This window comes from Amphimedon queenslandica, unplaced genomic scaffold (assembly GCF_000090795.2).
Source record: "Amphimedon queenslandica unplaced genomic scaffold, v1.1 AMPQUscaffold_12734, whole genome shotgun sequence".
In the NCBI taxonomy this organism is placed as follows: domain Eukaryota; kingdom Metazoa; phylum Porifera; class Demospongiae; order Haplosclerida; family Niphatidae; genus Amphimedon; species Amphimedon queenslandica.
In genome coordinates this window covers 1-16,447 of record NW_003547030.1, presented here as the reverse complement: position 1 = coordinate 16,447, position 16,447 = coordinate 1, and the positions used below count along the sequence as shown (strand labels likewise).

Genomic DNA, 16,447 nt, shown 5'->3' with positions numbered 1-16,447 from the left:
CTGCTCTATTGATAAGGGAGATGAGCACTTCAGCTCCTGACGAACTGCTACCAGATGCTGCCACTGTAGTCGTAGCTGAGCTCCCTGAGGTCCCTGCTCGCACAGTGATAGGAGTTGTTCCGCTCGAGGCAGGGACTAATCCCCCAGAAGAAGGGATAGCTCCACTCGATGACGGGACTGATGTCCGGAGTGCTCCTTCAGCTGTAGATACGTCTGTGGAGGCCATAGTCAGGAGGGCAACGGGGTAATCCGGTATAAAGGACAATATGAGAGGCTAAACTGCAAAGTCAGAGGCTCAGCGCAACCAGCTTGCACTGAACAAGAGAGATCGCTTTGCAGTAGAGTGCAGTCCAATTGAATACGATCTCGATCGCTTTGTCGCAGAGTGCCGTCCAAACAAATCTAGCTGCTCAACGTAATAACACCTGCTTATATCATATTGTGTGGGTGTGCTAACTGGTGTGGTTAACCCCGCCTAAAACATTGTTCTAACCGGAAACTTACATTTCTTCTATACATGTTGTATTGGAGAAATAACTAGACGAATGCAGTGGCGTATCTAGACTTTTGAAGATGGTGGGGCAAAGATGGCGCGCGAAGCGCGCCGAAAAAAAATTTTGCGGTTAATTAATATTCATAATGGGCGTGTCTTTAATTAAAGTACGTCTACGCCCACAATAATGATGATGAAGTCGACTATATCAGACTAGCTCGGCTTGCTCTTTTCTTCTCTAAAGTTCTCTTTTGAGTGTTTTCTTTATTTATTGTGTTCTCTGGCCTTAATCAAGATTGGAGATATCTTAAATTTTTAACTACAGTAAATTAGAAGGCAATATTAATTTTGACTCAGTAGCAGTTGGTAGGGCAAATGCCCTACCATGCCCTACCTTGGATACGCCACTGGACGAATGTAAAACATTAAGGGGCTCAGCCCCCTAGCCACGCTATATTTTAAAGGTTATATGGTAGAGCTACATTATTGTACATGTACATGAGTAAATACAGTAGTTTGTAATGAAGTTATCATGCTTGGAAATACAAATTTTCTTTATCAGTTTATCACATTCTGCAGCAAAAAAGTTGTGTTGGAAGCCAGAGACAGTAACTGCAGTCATAGGTTATGTCAGTAGTTGTGGAAGCTTTACAAGCTCACAACTGTGGCATATCTGCCTTCTTAATCTTCCTTGCTGTATTTGGAAAGTAGTAGAGACTTCTCTTGCATTCTTGCTGACTCAAGTGAGTGACTTGTAACTTATAAGGTCAAGAACATGAACTGAGAACAATGAAGAATTGATAGCTGGCGCCATTTTATTTCACTATGACCACACCCGTTTTCAAAGAAGATTAAGATTAGGTTATAAAATAGAAAAAATTTTCATACGGATAAATAGGGGTGACGTACGTGTACAAACAAACAAACAAACAAACAAACATACTCTACTCGAACTAGTGGGCTTCGCCCAACAAGCCTTAGCAACCACCCGCCCACGCTACGTAAGTGGGTGTGGTCACGGCAAACAAGATGGCGGCTTGCACATGGGACAAAGTGATGAGCTTTCTAACAGCGAAAGAACATAGAGATACTGTCTAAAGCCTTCTCTAGAAGCATTAGAAGGTAGAGAGAACCTTCATAAGTCTTAATAAGAACCCAGTTGTACTTGCAAGGTGGTGAAAACAATTATAGGAATATTTTTACACTAATAGACCTCTTTGGGTGAGAATGAATTACGTCAAAGAATGATATACGGCAAGGGGCGTGACTGAGCCTGGCTGACTCTGAAATAATTTTCGTGGACGGCAACTTTCTATGGAGTATGAATGGGCTAATGCAGAAAGCAAGCTCTATTAAAGAATGTGCTTCATATTGCACCAAATCCCTTTTAGGAGATGCTTAGCAGCGACCATTCTTTCCTCCAACCAGCTTTTGTAGCTTGAAAAAGCTCCATGCCAACGAAAAGAATTAGTTTTGCCTTTTCTTCATTCATCCTCCATTGAATCTTGCCGTCCAAAATGGCGGCCCATTATCACCGTAGGTGGATACCGTAATGAACAGTAATGATATTCATACATAGGCCACCGTCAATCTCACCTGAAGAGGTCTATACGCTTGTTTTTCTTTAAAATTTTTTGAGATCCAAATCATAGATAATAGAGTAAATGAAAGGGATTGGAAACGGGGCGTAGCAACAGGAAATGCGGGTTGGGTTACCACGTGACAACCATTAGTGTTTTGATTGATTTCCCATCTCCTCCATTGATGAAGTTGCTCTGGCAGGATTTCGAAGGAAATTTGTGCTGCTCCAGGATAGCGCTTGCTTTTGATATATAGCCACATATATAGCCACATATATTGCTTTGATATATATAGCTTGATATATATATCAAATATATATATTTGATATATATATCAAAGCTATATATATATATATATATATATATCAAAGCTATATATATATATCAAAGCTATATATATATATAGCTATATATATATATATATATATATATATATATATATATATCAAAGCTATATATATATCCACATATATAGCTTTGATATATAGCCACATAGAATTTTTAGAGCTACCTGTAGCAAGGTTTTTATTTCCAAAAAGCCATTTTGCAACCAGTTAGAGGTACACAAAGTCGCCGGCCTGTTTTTGAAACACTTTATCTTTCGTAAAACATTCAAGCTTCATTGTATCAATATGCAAGTTAGCTCATTCCATAGGAGATTTCAAGCTCTTTAAAATAGTTATACTTATTCATAGCTCAAGAACAAAATGAGTCTCTCAGAGGGGGAAAAGATGGTTTATTTAGTTAAAGAGTGACGCGGCTACTAACGCATGCATTGATTTACTGAACAAAAAATATTAATAAAAAGCATAAACATTGGTTAGTATTGTGTGTGAGTTTTGTTTGCATGAATTGTATTCTCTTGGAGTTATTTAAGAATAAAGCAAGAAAATCCCAGTTTTTTTTACTCCAAAATCGGTCAAAAAATCCCAACCCTCCTAGCAACAATACAAATGAATGGAGGTTTGCCCACGCCCACGCTTCCGTTTCCAATCCCTTTCATTTACTCTATTATCTATGTCCAAATGCTATTTTAGGAAATAGATCCCCAGGCTTTTATTTAAGGGTGCTGCCTATAGCAACAATTATTTTATGCAGGAATGCTTAAGCCATACAAGTGTCCCATATAAGAATCTTATTAGGTTCTTTATGCTCCTCTAAAAATGGGTTTTATTTTAATGAAAAACCTTTAAGAAAGGGACTGGAAATATATAAAGCTGTAAAATGAAGTTTAGATTTTGAAATTGGTGTTTTATGCGAGAAAAATGCAAACTTTCAAAAAACTTTGCCTGTAGTGATCAGAATCAGACCAAATTTACAATATAGCCTCTTTACATGATTACACATACAGTAACATAGAGATATTTCAATTAAACAGGGCTAATATAGGAAAATGTGGTGTTGAGCAATATGAAAATCAAACTAAGTGGCATTACTAGTAGAAAAGGAGAAATATCTCTATGTTAATCAATTTGTTTGGTTAAAAACTGCCTTCACCTAGAAATCTGGTTATTCAAATCGAAAGTAAGAGGAGTTTTTCGCTTTTGAAAAATCTTTAGTATTTTAGCTCTTGATGCCATAGCTATTATGAGTTAAAGGCTCCAAGGTAGCTTACTAACTTATTTAGTTACTGTCTTGTAACTAGTACTGGTTTCATTATGATTGGTAAAGTACTTTGGGAGAAACAGCTCCCTTAGCAACAGATTAAAAAATTTGCGTGGGCGGTGGTGCAGCACCCTTAAGGAAATACAGTTTGATTTGCTACAATAACTAAAATTAAAATGAAGAGCCTTGCAATTTATATCATTTGTTGTATAAAGTACATGCTAGCCATTAGGGTAAATTAGGCATAATTTATGTTTTCTGAGGAAAATATAAATGTCCTAAACTTATTAGATTGTGATTGTATTGAATGGAAAAAAAAGGTGTAATTTAATAAAGCTCACTTGAACCATGCTTTTTGGGATTGTATGTTAATTGAGGGTGTAAATATTGTCCACGATAAATTTTTATATAGTAAATTTGTTATCCACACAACGCTAATATAATTATATGCAATTGTAGTAGGGTATGTAATTATCTAAAATGTCATGTTATTTGTCCACAATTGATCAATTGTTTTATGTAAATGGCTTAATGCTTAACCCATGCTGCAATAATTTCAATTTCTTGATTTTTGACATGCATAATAAAATTAGAATAACCTTAGTTTTATAATTTTTGGGCGAGCGTTGTCATCTAACTATTATTAAAGTTAAATAACCTAATCTTTATGATGATTATGAACTTGCCAAGCAAAAATGTATATAAAATTAATGAAATTCGTATCCTTTCCCATTCTCAGTTCCAGTGGTCTATATTGCTTGTATTATTGTTTGTTGTATATTGATAGGTCAGCCTGATGAAATTGAACCATACCCTGATTGTGTTAAAGAATATGCTGATATTTTAAAACAATGCCACTACAAAAAACTCAATATTGTTGGTTCAGATTGGCCACCAAAAGTTGGAAATGATGACGTTTTTGGAAGAATAGCACTTATACAGCAAAAAGATAACTCATCTTCTCAAGAAAATAACTCTTTTCCTCAAAAATACACTTCCACTCAGCAAAAAGAGTCGTCAGATTGGCACTTGCTACGAGGACAAGTAGATGAAATATGTCATCTTGCTGGAAATGAAAAAGTTGAAATTAAGGATATTCTAAAACCTACAATAAATGATTGTACATCTCTCATAGTTCTAATAGATGGTCCTCCTGGCATTGGCAAGACGACACTTTGTCGTAAACTTCTACACATGTGGTCTGATGGAGAACTCGTTCCACATTATGACTTGGTACTTTATTGTCCTTTGAGAAATGAGAAGATAGCTAAAGCTGATACATTAAAAGATCTATTTGTGTATAAACGTAATAATGTTCCTATGATAGTTGATTTGTTTGAGGAGTACAATGGAGAGGGGATGCTGATAATTTTTGATGGTTGGGATGAACTAAGTGAACACCACAGACAGTCTTCATTAGCTGCTGATATTATTCGTAGAGAGCAGTTAGACCAATGTTCAGTAATTGTTACCTCTCGTAGCTATGCTTCCTCTTCACTTATAAAAACATCTTCTCTCAATAAACATGTTCAAGTCATTGGATTTTCTAAGGATGAAATAGCAAAAGTAATTATACAAACTCTTCAAAAAGATAAAATATTGGCACAAGAACTCCTTGAGGAAAATTCTGAAATTAGTTGGAATTATTTCTTCAAAAAAACTGCTTTTTTCAAAACTACTCAAAGCAATGAGGAGTCACAACTAGCAGTGAAGCTAATCAATGACCTTAAAAAACGAAGTGATGTCCAGTCGTTATGTTTCATACCATTTATCTGTTCAATTGTCATTTCAATTTATAGTAAAGAAAAAGAACTAAAAACAACACTTACTGAATTGTATGAGAATTTTATTGTACAAACTATCAAAAGGCAAATAGAGAAGCAGGGTTGTCCCTCATATGTCTTTAATAGTCTTTCTTCATTACCAGTAGAGTTAGCCGAACCTTTTGAAGAGATTTGTCAGTTTGCTTACACTAACCTGGCTAATAATAACAAAGACCCTGTATTGACATTTGTCTCTCATCAAATCATTGGGATGTCAGCAGCCAAGGACAATTATTTTGGTTTATTAACAACTTTCATAGATCATGAGGAAAACTATCAGTTTATTCACTTAAGTATTCAAGAATTTTTAGCAGCATGTTGGATAGCTAAGCGACCAAATCCAGAACAGATATTTAAAACCCATTTTGACAATGACCACTTTCGGATGTGTCTGAGGTTTGTGGCAGGTCTAACCAGACTTAGTCATAAAAGTTATGAGCAATACTTTAATATACCGATTGACTTACAGTGCAAGAAAAAAAGGATATTTGGATTTGAGGCTCGATATCAATCCTATTTCTATACTAATCCAATAGTTGACCATGTTGATCTTGATAACTTTCTTACTCATGTTGACCATTTTCCTATTCTTCTCCTTCATCTTCTTTATGAATCACAAAATAAAGATTTATGCCAAGCATTAGTGCTATCCATTAGTCCGCAATCAATTTGTTTTCATGCATTACAATTTTCTCTATTTGACATATTGTGTCTCAACTATTTTCTTAATGTCAATAGTACTACCCACTGGAACCATCTTCATCTCATGCCATTATATCAAGATGAACTATCAGTATTGACTACCATATTGAACACAAAAAGACTAGATGCATATTTTTACGGATTCACCGATGACACAATACTACAATTAAGAAATATTCAGGAGTGCTACATTAATATATCAGGTACTTCTCTATACGCATGTGATGTACTTGTAAAGTTCCTCAGTTTTTCACAAATAAAAATACTGCGCTTGAAAGTAAACGAAAACATTAAAAAATATAATATGAAGCATTGCTGTTGTTCTGATCTTGAGAAATGTTTAGCAAAAAAAACAACTCTACAAGAATTTAATGTTCAATATACACAAACAAATCTATCTCTTTATACCATCCAAGAAATGTATGATATATATTATAATCATGAAAGGAACATTTTCAATACTATCATTGAAGGAATATGCAAGAATACAAGTATAACATTTCTTTCACTACATTTTTCTGATAATGCATGCTTAACTGGGGAGTTAATGAAACAGCTCTTTAACGAAAACAAAACATTAAAAGCTCTTTCAGGTACTTTTTTATTTTCACCAGAAGATATGGTAGAAACAATAAGCACATCATTGGTTGCTATGGATATAAATCTTCCCCTCGGCCTCATTAATGGACTGGAATGTATTTTACTATCAAAGCTGCATCCATCACATGTTGTTAATCCTAGTCTTGTTGTAACTAGATTGGAATTAAATTCACCAGAAAGTGCAGTTGAGCTCTTTGATATTCTAAAAACTGATAATAAACTGAAAGCATTGAAATTAAAAATAATTATGTCTGTGCAAAAATTTAGCTGTGACATCTGCACATTCAAAAATATGTGTACTAGTATGAAAGAAATGCTCCAACAAAATCAAATGTTAGAATGCCTTGAAATAAAGAGCACTTTTGATATAAAAGAGAGCTTTTTTGATATTCCTGTTTCTAATACGAGAACTCTGCCACATACCTTCCTTTCATATCTTATTACTGGTCTTGAAGGTAATAATACATTACAACAGTTGCGTCTACCTATTCCACTTACTACTAATTGTATGTATAATAAAGAAAACGATGTAAAAGCTCTTTTTAGTCTTCTGTCTTGCAGGAAAAAACTCACTGAACTCCAATTAGATTTTCAAGGCCATGATCAAGAACAAACCATTATTGAAATAGATAATTTCACCATATTCCAGGATCATGTTCTACCAATGATTACTAATATGTTATTGTCAAATAAATGGATTGAGGTACTAAGCTTAAATGTCCATTTTTCTGGTTCACCAAGGCGTAAAAATACATGGGAAGAATTCTTTGATGCTATCCTTAACCATCCTTCACTTCAACATGTTGGTTTGAAGTTAAGTTTTGAGAGTACAGAGTTGAAGGACTTCCTCAAAGGGCAGATAGAGGTAAAGGAACTTAAGGAAGCACCAGTAATAATTTGTGCATGAAACTAGTTTATATAGAGTTTAATATTTTTACTTTATTAAACTTTTGGTTGCTGCTTTATACTTATTTTTGTAATGCAAGTTAGATAATACAAGTTCATTATGGCACAAAATTATTATAATGCAAGATTATAACAATAATTATGCAAATTTATCAATATGGATTCTTTTTTTGGGAGCAAGCTAGTATGTATAATTTATAAACTGATTTGTGTAAATAAGAATTAAGACTGAGAAAAGAGAACTCTGCATGTATGCATATTTTGAACTGAAAAAATAATTATAAGGGTATACTGTTGTGCAACCCATACAAGATTTAGCCTACCTTTATTTCTAATAAGGAGTATACACTTTATACTTAAATATTGTGTACTTGCCAATTATAATACTTAAACATTTTAATACTCATAAGAAGTTAAGAAAATATAGAGTATAAACTGAGGTAGTAAGATGCCATAACACTGTATCACAATAATGACAGCACAAATGTTAATAAATTTTTAAAATCAATCATAAAATAAATTACAGTTCCTTTTTTATCTCTTTTGCTTTCTCTTCTATTGCCAATCTTCCCTATAATAATTAATAAACTTTACTGTCACAAAGTACAATAATGCACACAAGCTATTATTACATAATAAGCTCTTAAAATCTAGTGCTCAGTAGAGCTGGGTTCAGCTTGTAACGGAATAGCAAATAATGCTACAACAGCAAATGAAAGATTCTTTTAACACAGTACATCCAGTCACAAAAAATATTCTGAACCAAGTAGGCCATATGCATAAAGACAAACCTTTGATATAACAGACTCATAAGAATTGAGTATCATGGTTTCTAATAATCCTCCTAGCAATGGAACACCATGAACACTCATAACAGTATGCTGCTGCAGTATAGTCCTAATTATAACAAATAAATTATTAATACTATTATACCAGCATTGGCTTACTTTGATGGATCCTCTGGATGTACTTTATATTGCAGGACTTCACTCATTTTAAATAAACTTCTTAATGAGACCTACCAAATGAAAGAACCAGTGAACAGATTACATAAAGTAACAATACATAATAACAAGAGTAGACAATAATATTAGTCACGGTAATATACATTTTTACTTGTATTAAGACTAAACAGCAAATACATTAAAGTTGAAGGAGCAAAATGAGACATTTTAAAATAAAAGAATACCGTATAGCGGTAAATTTTGGAGGGACTTAAATTTGGCTAATTGCTACATTTCGGTGATTGGTGAATTTTAATTTGGTAAATTAGTGGCCATGTGCCATTGAGCATGCGCATAATGGCTCAAAATGGCAGATTTTATTTTGGCAAATGGCTATCAAAACGCCAAATTCGCCAAATTTAATTCCCTCCAAAATTTCCTGTTATACGGTAATAAAGATTATCTAAAAAATTTCTCACATTTACAGCAGAGATTGTAAGTGTCTTGCTAAGAGTATCACACTCAGACATTTCATGAATATACATCATCTCATTAAACCCTAATATCTATAAAACACAGGATACCATACATCAGTCATTAATATTGTAGTAGGTTACATACATCGATCAATACATACTTATATTATTGTACATACTTTAATGATAATGTAAAAGTATATACATGTACATTACATACATTAATTACAAGAGCCGGTACATTCCATAGCGTGCCAAACAACCGATGACTAAACAAAACTCGGCCACTCCCATTTTGACCACACCTCCTTTCCAATGTATCAAGTGTCTTAACGTTAGTATTGTGACGTGTTGGGTATTTACGATATGCAGCCTGTACTACAGTCTCCCAGGGAAAACTACAGGTAAGTAATAATATAACAATAATAAGGTATTAATAATGGTTTTACATGCTAAAATGCTTACTAACTCAAAAGTATAACTATCCACCCACGTCTTCATTTCTTTCTCATAATTTTGCTATCTTTTTAATTGATTTATAAGACCTCAACAAGCCTGGAATGACAAAATCGAGGATAAAATCTCTGTAGGGTCTTTTTTGCACCACGTGTTTTGGCGGGAACCACGCCCACCGTTACCATAGCTACCAGCAAATGGTACATGTTGTGCTCTTATTGGGAAAAGGAGAGTAATTTTACTTTCTAGCTCAAGAAAATGGCCGAGCAGGCCAAAGAGACCCGGTCCTTTGTCAAGACTAAAGTTGCTAGTCTTGCCAGCTCTAGAAAACTCACTAAATTGGTCAAGGAGCCGAAGAAATCTCAAAAGGTTCGGAATTTAACTACCACTTTTGTCTTCCATTGATTTTTGCCTCCATTACAGCTAGTGCCCTCTTCATTTATGTCTAAAATGAGTCTCAGTACTCAAGAGAGACTTCAAGCGACGAGAGAGGTCTACCCACCAAAGATCATAGAACTACTGGACATAGGAGCCAGCACGACTAACAAGGCAAGAGAAAGAGAGAGAGAGTATTTCAAACTGCATCTATCAAATTGGCCACATGTATTTGGCACTCAATTAATGTTTTATACATGTACTCAACTGGTCTTACTAAATACTAATACCAAATAGTTTTCATTTATTGTAGCATGTTTATGAAGTGCATGTATGTACAATGCATTCACACGTACATGTATTTTATACCTCAGAATACCAGTAACAGCCAAATCGCTCTCAATCCTATGTTACCAAGGGTTGATTAATGTTACTTTTTTGTGTTATAATTGTTTAGGATTTTTCAGTCGATATTGATCAAGCTTTGTTTCAACCATTTCCGTCAGAACTAATCTTTCAACAGTTGGTCCCAAACACTTCTTATGAGATGATATTAACACTAAAGAACCTTGATAGGGTAATTCATGTACATGTATTGCAATAAGACCATGTTTCCTCTCTTCTCTTCTCCCCTCTTCCCCTTCTCTCTTTTCCCTCCCTCCCTCTCTCTCTTCTCTTTCTCTCTCTCTTTCTTACTTACAGGTTGCAAGACATGTTAAAGTTACTGAGAAGGACTCACCTTATTTTATTGTTACCAGTAGCAGACCAGTAGGACAAAAGATTGCCCCTGGAATGGAAGCTACTTACATTGTACAGTTCACACCAACTGAGGATAAGGTCAGAATACATACAGTACAATGAGTATGTGTATTACTGAAGTACATGTAGAAGTTTATAAGAATTTTAGTTATTATTAGTGATGATACATGTACATCCATATAATTTTTACTTGCTCTCTCTCTCTCTCTCTCTCTTTCTCTCTCATGATAGGATTATTATCATGAGTTAGTTTTTGTTACTGAGAGAGAGAAGTTTGTTGTTCCAGTCTCTGGTCTGGGCTCAAGGGGTGTCCTTGACTTCCCTGATGATATTCACTTCACATCATCTCCAGTTAAAGTACATACACTTATCACACAATAGCACCCTGAACTACATGTACATGTACTATACATGTACATGTACAGTGTATATATAATTATAATGATTACATGTACATGTATGATATTTCTCTTAGTACAAGTCATGCAAGACTATTCTGGTAAGGAATGTTGGCAAGAAAGAAGCTAATTTCAAACTAGAAACAAACAAGTAAGATATTCATTGTACATACATGTACATACATGTACAGTGTACATGTACATGTACATGTACAATGTAAATAATTATGGTAATGCATTAATGACTGGTTTCTTTGTACATTGTAGGCCATTCTCTGTGTCTCCCTCTCACTCCATACTAGCAGTTAATGGCTGCACTCAAGCTAATGTAGAGTTCCTGCCAAACAACACTGGAGACTATACTGGGGAACTAACCATTCACTATGATACTGGTATGACTCCATTCTGTGTATACATGTACATGGATGTGCTATGTACATGTACATATACATTATGTTCATTGTATTACTAATAGGTGAGGTGGTGTATGTACAATTGTATGGAACTGCTATTGATGTTAATGTGAGACTAGATAAGAGCTCAATACTAATGGAGAGCACTTACATTGGACTGTGTTCACAGAGGTGAGAGCTGGGAGGGAGGGGGAATGTCTCTAGTATACATGTATTATACTTTTTGTTTTATACAGAACATTAACGTTACACAATCGCACTGATATTGTTTCTCACTTTGAATGGAAACTCAAATCAACAGTAGATGAAGAAGAACTACACAGAGAGATGTAATTGTAACGTCGTAACATTCATTTATCCTTTCTCCTCCTCTCTCTCTCTTTCTCTCTCCCTTCCTCCTTTTCCCCCTTCCTCTCTCTTCTCTTGTATCTCCCCCCCTCTCTCTCTCTAGTATAAAGCAAGAGTTAAGTGATGAAGAGGCCAGTTCAAAGAGGTCATTGCTTGATCGTTGTGTTCACAATCCTTACCTGAGGGACAGGATCTCTATACTTGATCATAATTTTGATAAAAGGAAAGCAGTAAGTGCTTGTACATGTACATGTATTGTTTGCGTGTGTGAAATCAGCAATAATTATTTATTCACTTTATATACTGTACACTGTAGCTTATTAATAATGAAAGGTTTCTATTTTATGATGATGTTTTCTCCATTGATCCGGTGGTAAGTGAATATACATGTACATGTACACATGCTCATAATTTTGTTTATAGGAAGGTGAACTGTGGCCTCACTCACAAATTGATGTTACTATTTCCTTTCAACCAGAGAAGGCTAAAAAGTAAATTAACTAGTACTTAGAGTATGTACATGTACACATGCATGTACATGTGCATGTGCATGTACATGCATGTCATGTGTATGATACATACTTTACTTATGATCCTTCTTCTCTCATCCAGTTATTCCAGTGTAGCATATTGTGATGTGACTGGTAGAGAGAGCAGGCTCCCCCTTAGGTTAAAGGGAGAGGGACTAGGACCTAAGCTTAGATTCTCGTTTGATTCGCTTGACATTCAAAACATTTTTGTCAATTCTGCACATGCATATGAGGTATAAACATTATTTACATGTACCGTAAATCCTTAAATAGAAGCCGCATTTGAATAAACGCCGGGATAGCAATACAATTTAACTATAAATACGCAACACAGGTGTAGGAGTGACTGCCTGAAGTTCCAGAAGTCAAAAGCATGAGGTCACGGGTTTGAACCCTGCTCTGGGCCTAATTTTTTTTTATTTTTTATATATTTTTTCGAGGTCCAAATACCATTTTAGGAAATAGACGCCCGGGCTTTTATTTAAGGAAATACGGTACTTGCATACACCCATACAGACTATAAGCAGTTACTGTTTATTTTACATGAAAAAACTATATTAATAATAATAATACTTCTACCATGCCAAATTTAAATTGACCAATCAGATTGCAGAATACCAGGTTTCTAAATCTATAAGATACCTCCCAGGGGGAATACTTAGAAACTTGGCGCTCTACACTTATGCTCTTATTATAGTCCATTTGTCAAGCTTGGTTGATTCTTTACTACCTAGCCTGTTAGATATGTTGTATGTATGTCAACTGTGGTCTTATTATCAGCAGCTGGTAGTTGTTTTTCAAATGTCATGGTAGAAGTTATACCCTATGCCTTGCTTGGTTAATAAATTAAATACCATAGAAACCTTTACCTCAGTGTATAACCTATACATGCATGCATGTAAGTTATTCATGTACACATGAACATGTTAATAATAGGTGGTATTGGAGAACCAAGGTGACATTGATGCTAGTTACTCCATGAGGCCTTCCTCGTCTCTTTTTGGTCCTAAATTTACTTTCAATCCTTCTTCTGGTCACCTCTCACCTGATGGACTCCAGGCAATACAGGTACTGACACTATAGGATGTACATACTTAGATGTATTGTTTATATGAACATTTTTACATTATTATTCTGATGATAAATTCACTGTACTTTAAAAATCAAGATATCATTTTCTTCTGCTGCTCTTGGTTCATTTGATGAGGAGTTTGAGTGGGACATAGAGGGATCAAATGAGACGCTTAAACTTAGAATAAAGTAAGACTTGTATTGTACATTATTTATTATCATTTCTTCTTCTTGCTCTCTCTCAGTGGGTCTGTGATAGGTCCTACATTTCAATTTGATACTGATGAGATTAACTTCAATACAGTTTCATACGGTAATATAAGTGTACATGTATTACTGTCACTCTCTTTTCTCCCTTCTTCTTTGTGTGTATATCCATGTATAATTATTATTTTATGATACTGTAGGGTTTCCATCAGTCCGACAGGTTTCATTAACTAATACTTCTGAGGTACCAATGAGCTTTATACTGAGGGTCCCTGCTCATGGCAGCAAAGGGGAAGAGTTTATCATCAACCCAAACAAAGGAGTCCTGCCACCCAGCCTACACCAGAATATTACTGTAAGTTCATGTACATGTACTGTATAATCAATCATTAAATGCACCAGTACATAGTGTGCATGTACATGTATTTGATTGCATATTATTACAATTAGATCACATTCACTCCAGCTGAAGTAAAGGAGTACACTAGGTGCTTGGTACTTGATGTAGAAGAGGCTGGGAAGGAAGTCTTCTCTCTACCCATACGAGCAAAGTTAGTATCAATCTACAGTGTACATGCACATGTACACATGTATCTTTTTCTTCCAGTTGTGTTGTACCTGATGTTATTCTCCATACCAAGTCATTACATTCTTTGTGTCTCACCCGTACACACTGAATGTACACCTTGAGAACACATCAGATACACTACCAGTCAAATACAAAATGATTCAACAAGTAATGTACAATATACAGTATAGTACAGTATAATACAGTATGATACAGTATGATACAGTATGATACAGTATAGTACAGGCTGTTATGCATGCTCATTAATTGTGTGTTTATGTAGGAAAGTGATGCTGCCATTGAATGTTCAACGACAAAGCCTGAGGTAAATATTAATAGTATCATCATGTACATTGTGCCTCTTGTACATTTACTGTACACTCCACCCAGGCAGGGTTTCCCACAGGATTTTGGCATCTATAGTGCTAAATATTTTTTCTGGTACATGTATATACTTGTGATTCCGATTTAGATTTTTTTTAATGAATTTTAAAGTTGCTCCAAATGCCATGCATTGTATTATGTGATGCTTGTCAGCTCATGAAGCATACTGTTTACAGCTCACTTGTACATGTAGCATGCTTTGTGGGAAACCCTCCCCTTTCTCTCTCTCTCTTCCTCTCCCACTCTACCCCTCCTCTCACTCTCTCTCTTTCTCTCTCTCTCTCTTAGGCTATCATTGAGCCTCAAGAGACACTGACTCTTCCATTTACAATAAAAGCTAACGGAGTCGGTCCACTAGTCTCCACAGCATCCTTTCATATAGCAGGATCAACAGAGTCACCATTGAGACTAAAGCTACACTGCACTGGTGAGGGGCCAGTGGTCTCAGTATCACAGGAACACTTAGACTGGGGCCTCTCACCAGTACTGACCCCCATCAAGAAGACCCTACTCTTGTGTAACCAGTCAGAGATTGATGCTGAATTCCAGTCTTTTTCTTGTAAGAAAACAATCAGAATTAAATATACATGTACATGCACATACACATATACTTGTAGTCTTGTACATGTAAAACTTAAACTGTATTGTTATACATTTTACTTTTTCTTCTTTTTTCTGTCAGATGAGAGAGAGCAGTGTTTTTACAGTTCATCCATTTGCTGGTGTAATTCCTGCTAGAAAGAAACTGTCACTTACTGTAACTGCAGAATTAGATGATGCCATTCAGTAAGCACCTACAGTGTACCTGCACATGTACATGTACATGCATGTTTTTATGCACACACATGTACATCATGTATATGTACAAATCCATGAAATTTACCACATTAATATGTACATGTACAATGTATGTACATTGTATATCTCTCCCCTATAATAGGTTCACTGATAAATTAACCATAACAATAATTGGTGGTATTAGTTATACAGTCACACTGTCAGCTGAGGGTAAAGGAACTACTATAGTGAGTGCTCCGTCAATGCACTCCTCAGTCAACATGGGGACACACTTTGCTTGCAGTCAAGTGAGGAAGCAGTTCACATTAACTAACAGAGGGAGGAGGAGTCAGGTATGTACATGCATGTATAGTGTTTAAGATACACATAAGGGCATGCATGTATATTTACATACTCCGTTGAAGTTAGCAGCACATTTTGCAGCAGCACATTCCTCACTTCAAATTGATTAAATTTTTGTGGTCGAAGCCTTATCACAAGGGTGGGGCTCGATTAGAACTCGGGTGGAGCTGGTTGCTGCGCTCGAGCGATCATAATTACTGTTTATACCGATAGATTATAAAATGTTCTTTTATAGGACAAAAAGAGCAAGTCAAGAGAACACTTAAGGTTGCTAGATTAATATCTGTTGTTCTTTTTTATAGGACAAAAAGTGTAGGTCAAGAGAATAATATTTTGTGACTTTTTTTGATAGCTACGTTAAAGAATTAATACAAAAGGATTATCAGGCACCATAGTATCTATGCAGGCACTTGACCATAAGTGCAAGATGAAGATTGTTTACATCACATATCTGATATCATGAATTGTGACATTTTAAGCATCATTATTTTATTATTATTACTATATAATGTTTTACAACACACAAGACAAGTGGAAGGGAGAGTAAGATATGAGGGTTGAGGGGGAGTTTGTTCCACAGTCAGACAATTCTATTGAAATAAATGTAAAAATGAGTATCATGTTTACGTATAGTTGTGAATCAGTTTATGGACAGTGGACAATGTAGTA

General features: G+C 35.2%; 4 protein-coding genes across 5 annotated transcripts; 3 read left to right on the top strand and 1 right to left on the bottom strand.

The window, feature by feature from the left end:
• Positions 1–4,158: 4,158 nt before the first annotated feature.
• LOC109586951 (uncharacterized) lies at positions 4,159–7,820 on the top strand. The gene is made up of 2 exons (XM_020003160.1): positions 4,159–4,165; positions 4,466–7,820. The coding sequence occupies exons 1-2, from the start codon at positions 4,159–4,161 to the stop codon at positions 7,708–7,710; spliced, it is 3,252 nt and encodes a 1,083-aa protein (XP_019858719.1). The 3' UTR covers positions 7,711–7,820.
• A 276-nt stretch (positions 7,821–8,096) lies between these two features.
• On the bottom strand, positions 8,097–9,750 carry LOC100638145 (PRELI domain containing protein 3B-like). 2 transcript variants are annotated; one of them, XM_003390164.3, is made up of 6 exons: positions 9,599–9,750; positions 9,350–9,527; positions 9,133–9,219; positions 8,657–8,727; positions 8,501–8,606; positions 8,097–8,280 (listed from the first exon to the last, which is right to left on the bottom strand). In XM_003390164.3, the coding sequence occupies exons 1-6, from the start codon at positions 9,628–9,630 to the stop codon at positions 8,230–8,232; spliced, it is 525 nt and encodes a 174-aa protein (XP_003390212.1). In that variant the 5' UTR covers positions 9,631–9,750; the 3' UTR covers positions 8,097–8,229. The 2 variants fall into 2 exon arrangements, with proteins under 2 accessions (XP_003390212.1, XP_019858723.1); XM_020003164.1 differs by lacking the exon at positions 9,133–9,219.
• A 13-nt stretch (positions 9,751–9,763) lies between these two features.
• Positions 9,764–15,187, top strand: LOC100638274 (hydrocephalus-inducing protein-like). Its single transcript, XM_020003163.1, has 21 exons — positions 9,764–9,954; positions 10,009–10,134; positions 10,418–10,537; positions 10,663–10,797; positions 10,951–11,076; positions 11,195–11,268; positions 11,385–11,509; positions 11,593–11,701; positions 11,767–11,859; positions 11,982–12,108; positions 12,195–12,251; positions 12,302–12,369; positions 12,491–12,641; positions 13,345–13,476; positions 13,577–13,668; positions 13,725–13,792; positions 13,887–14,041; positions 14,137–14,237; positions 14,294–14,422; positions 14,538–14,579; positions 14,927–15,187. Exons 1-19 carry the CDS (start codon positions 9,844–9,846, stop codon positions 14,361–14,363), a joined length of 2,040 nt encoding a protein of 679 aa, XP_019858722.1. The 5' UTR covers positions 9,764–9,843; the 3' UTR covers positions 14,364–14,422; positions 14,538–14,579; positions 14,927–15,187.
• On the top strand, positions 14,411–16,303 carry LOC109586950 (hydrocephalus-inducing protein-like). Its single transcript, XM_020003159.1, has 6 exons — positions 14,411–14,422; positions 14,538–14,579; positions 14,927–15,121; positions 15,321–15,424; positions 15,579–15,768; positions 16,014–16,303. Exons 1-6 carry the CDS (start codon positions 14,411–14,413, stop codon positions 16,056–16,058), a joined length of 588 nt encoding a protein of 195 aa, XP_019858718.1. The 3' UTR covers positions 16,059–16,303.
• The last annotated feature ends 144 nt before the right edge of the window (positions 16,304–16,447 follow it).

Bases quoted from the DNA above. Each gene is read 5' to 3' on its own strand.
- LOC109586950 (XM_020003159.1), top strand. The intron at 14,580-14,926 runs GTAAATATTAAT...TCTCTCTCTTAG, and splicing joins GTTCAACGACAAAGCCTGAG to GCTATCATTGAGCCTCAAGA. The intron at 15,122-15,320 runs GTACTGACCCCC...TTTTTCTGTCAG, and splicing joins TAGACTGGGGCCTCTCACCA to ATGAGAGAGAGCAGTGTTTT.
- LOC100638274 (XM_020003163.1), top strand. From the start codon at position 9,844: ATGGCCGAGCAGGCCAAAGAGACCCGGTCCTTTGTCAAGACTAAAGTT. The intron at 11,077-11,194 runs GTACATACACTT...TATTTCTCTTAG, and splicing joins TCACATCATCTCCAGTTAAA to TACAAGTCATGCAAGACTAT. The intron at 11,510-11,592 runs GTATGACTCCAT...TATTACTAATAG, and splicing joins AACCATTCACTATGATACTG to GTGAGGTGGTGTATGTACAA.
- LOC100638145 (XM_003390164.3), bottom strand. From the start codon at position 9,630: ATGAAGACGTGGGTGGATAGTTATACTTTTGA. The intron at 9,528-9,598 runs GTTAGTAAGCAT...ACTTACCTGTAG, and splicing joins GTGGATAGTTATACTTTTGA to TTTTCCCTGGGAGACTGTAG. The intron at 8,607-8,656 runs GTAAGCCAATGC...TGTTATAATTAG, and splicing joins CATCCAGAGGATCCATCAAA to GACTATACTGCAGCAGCATA.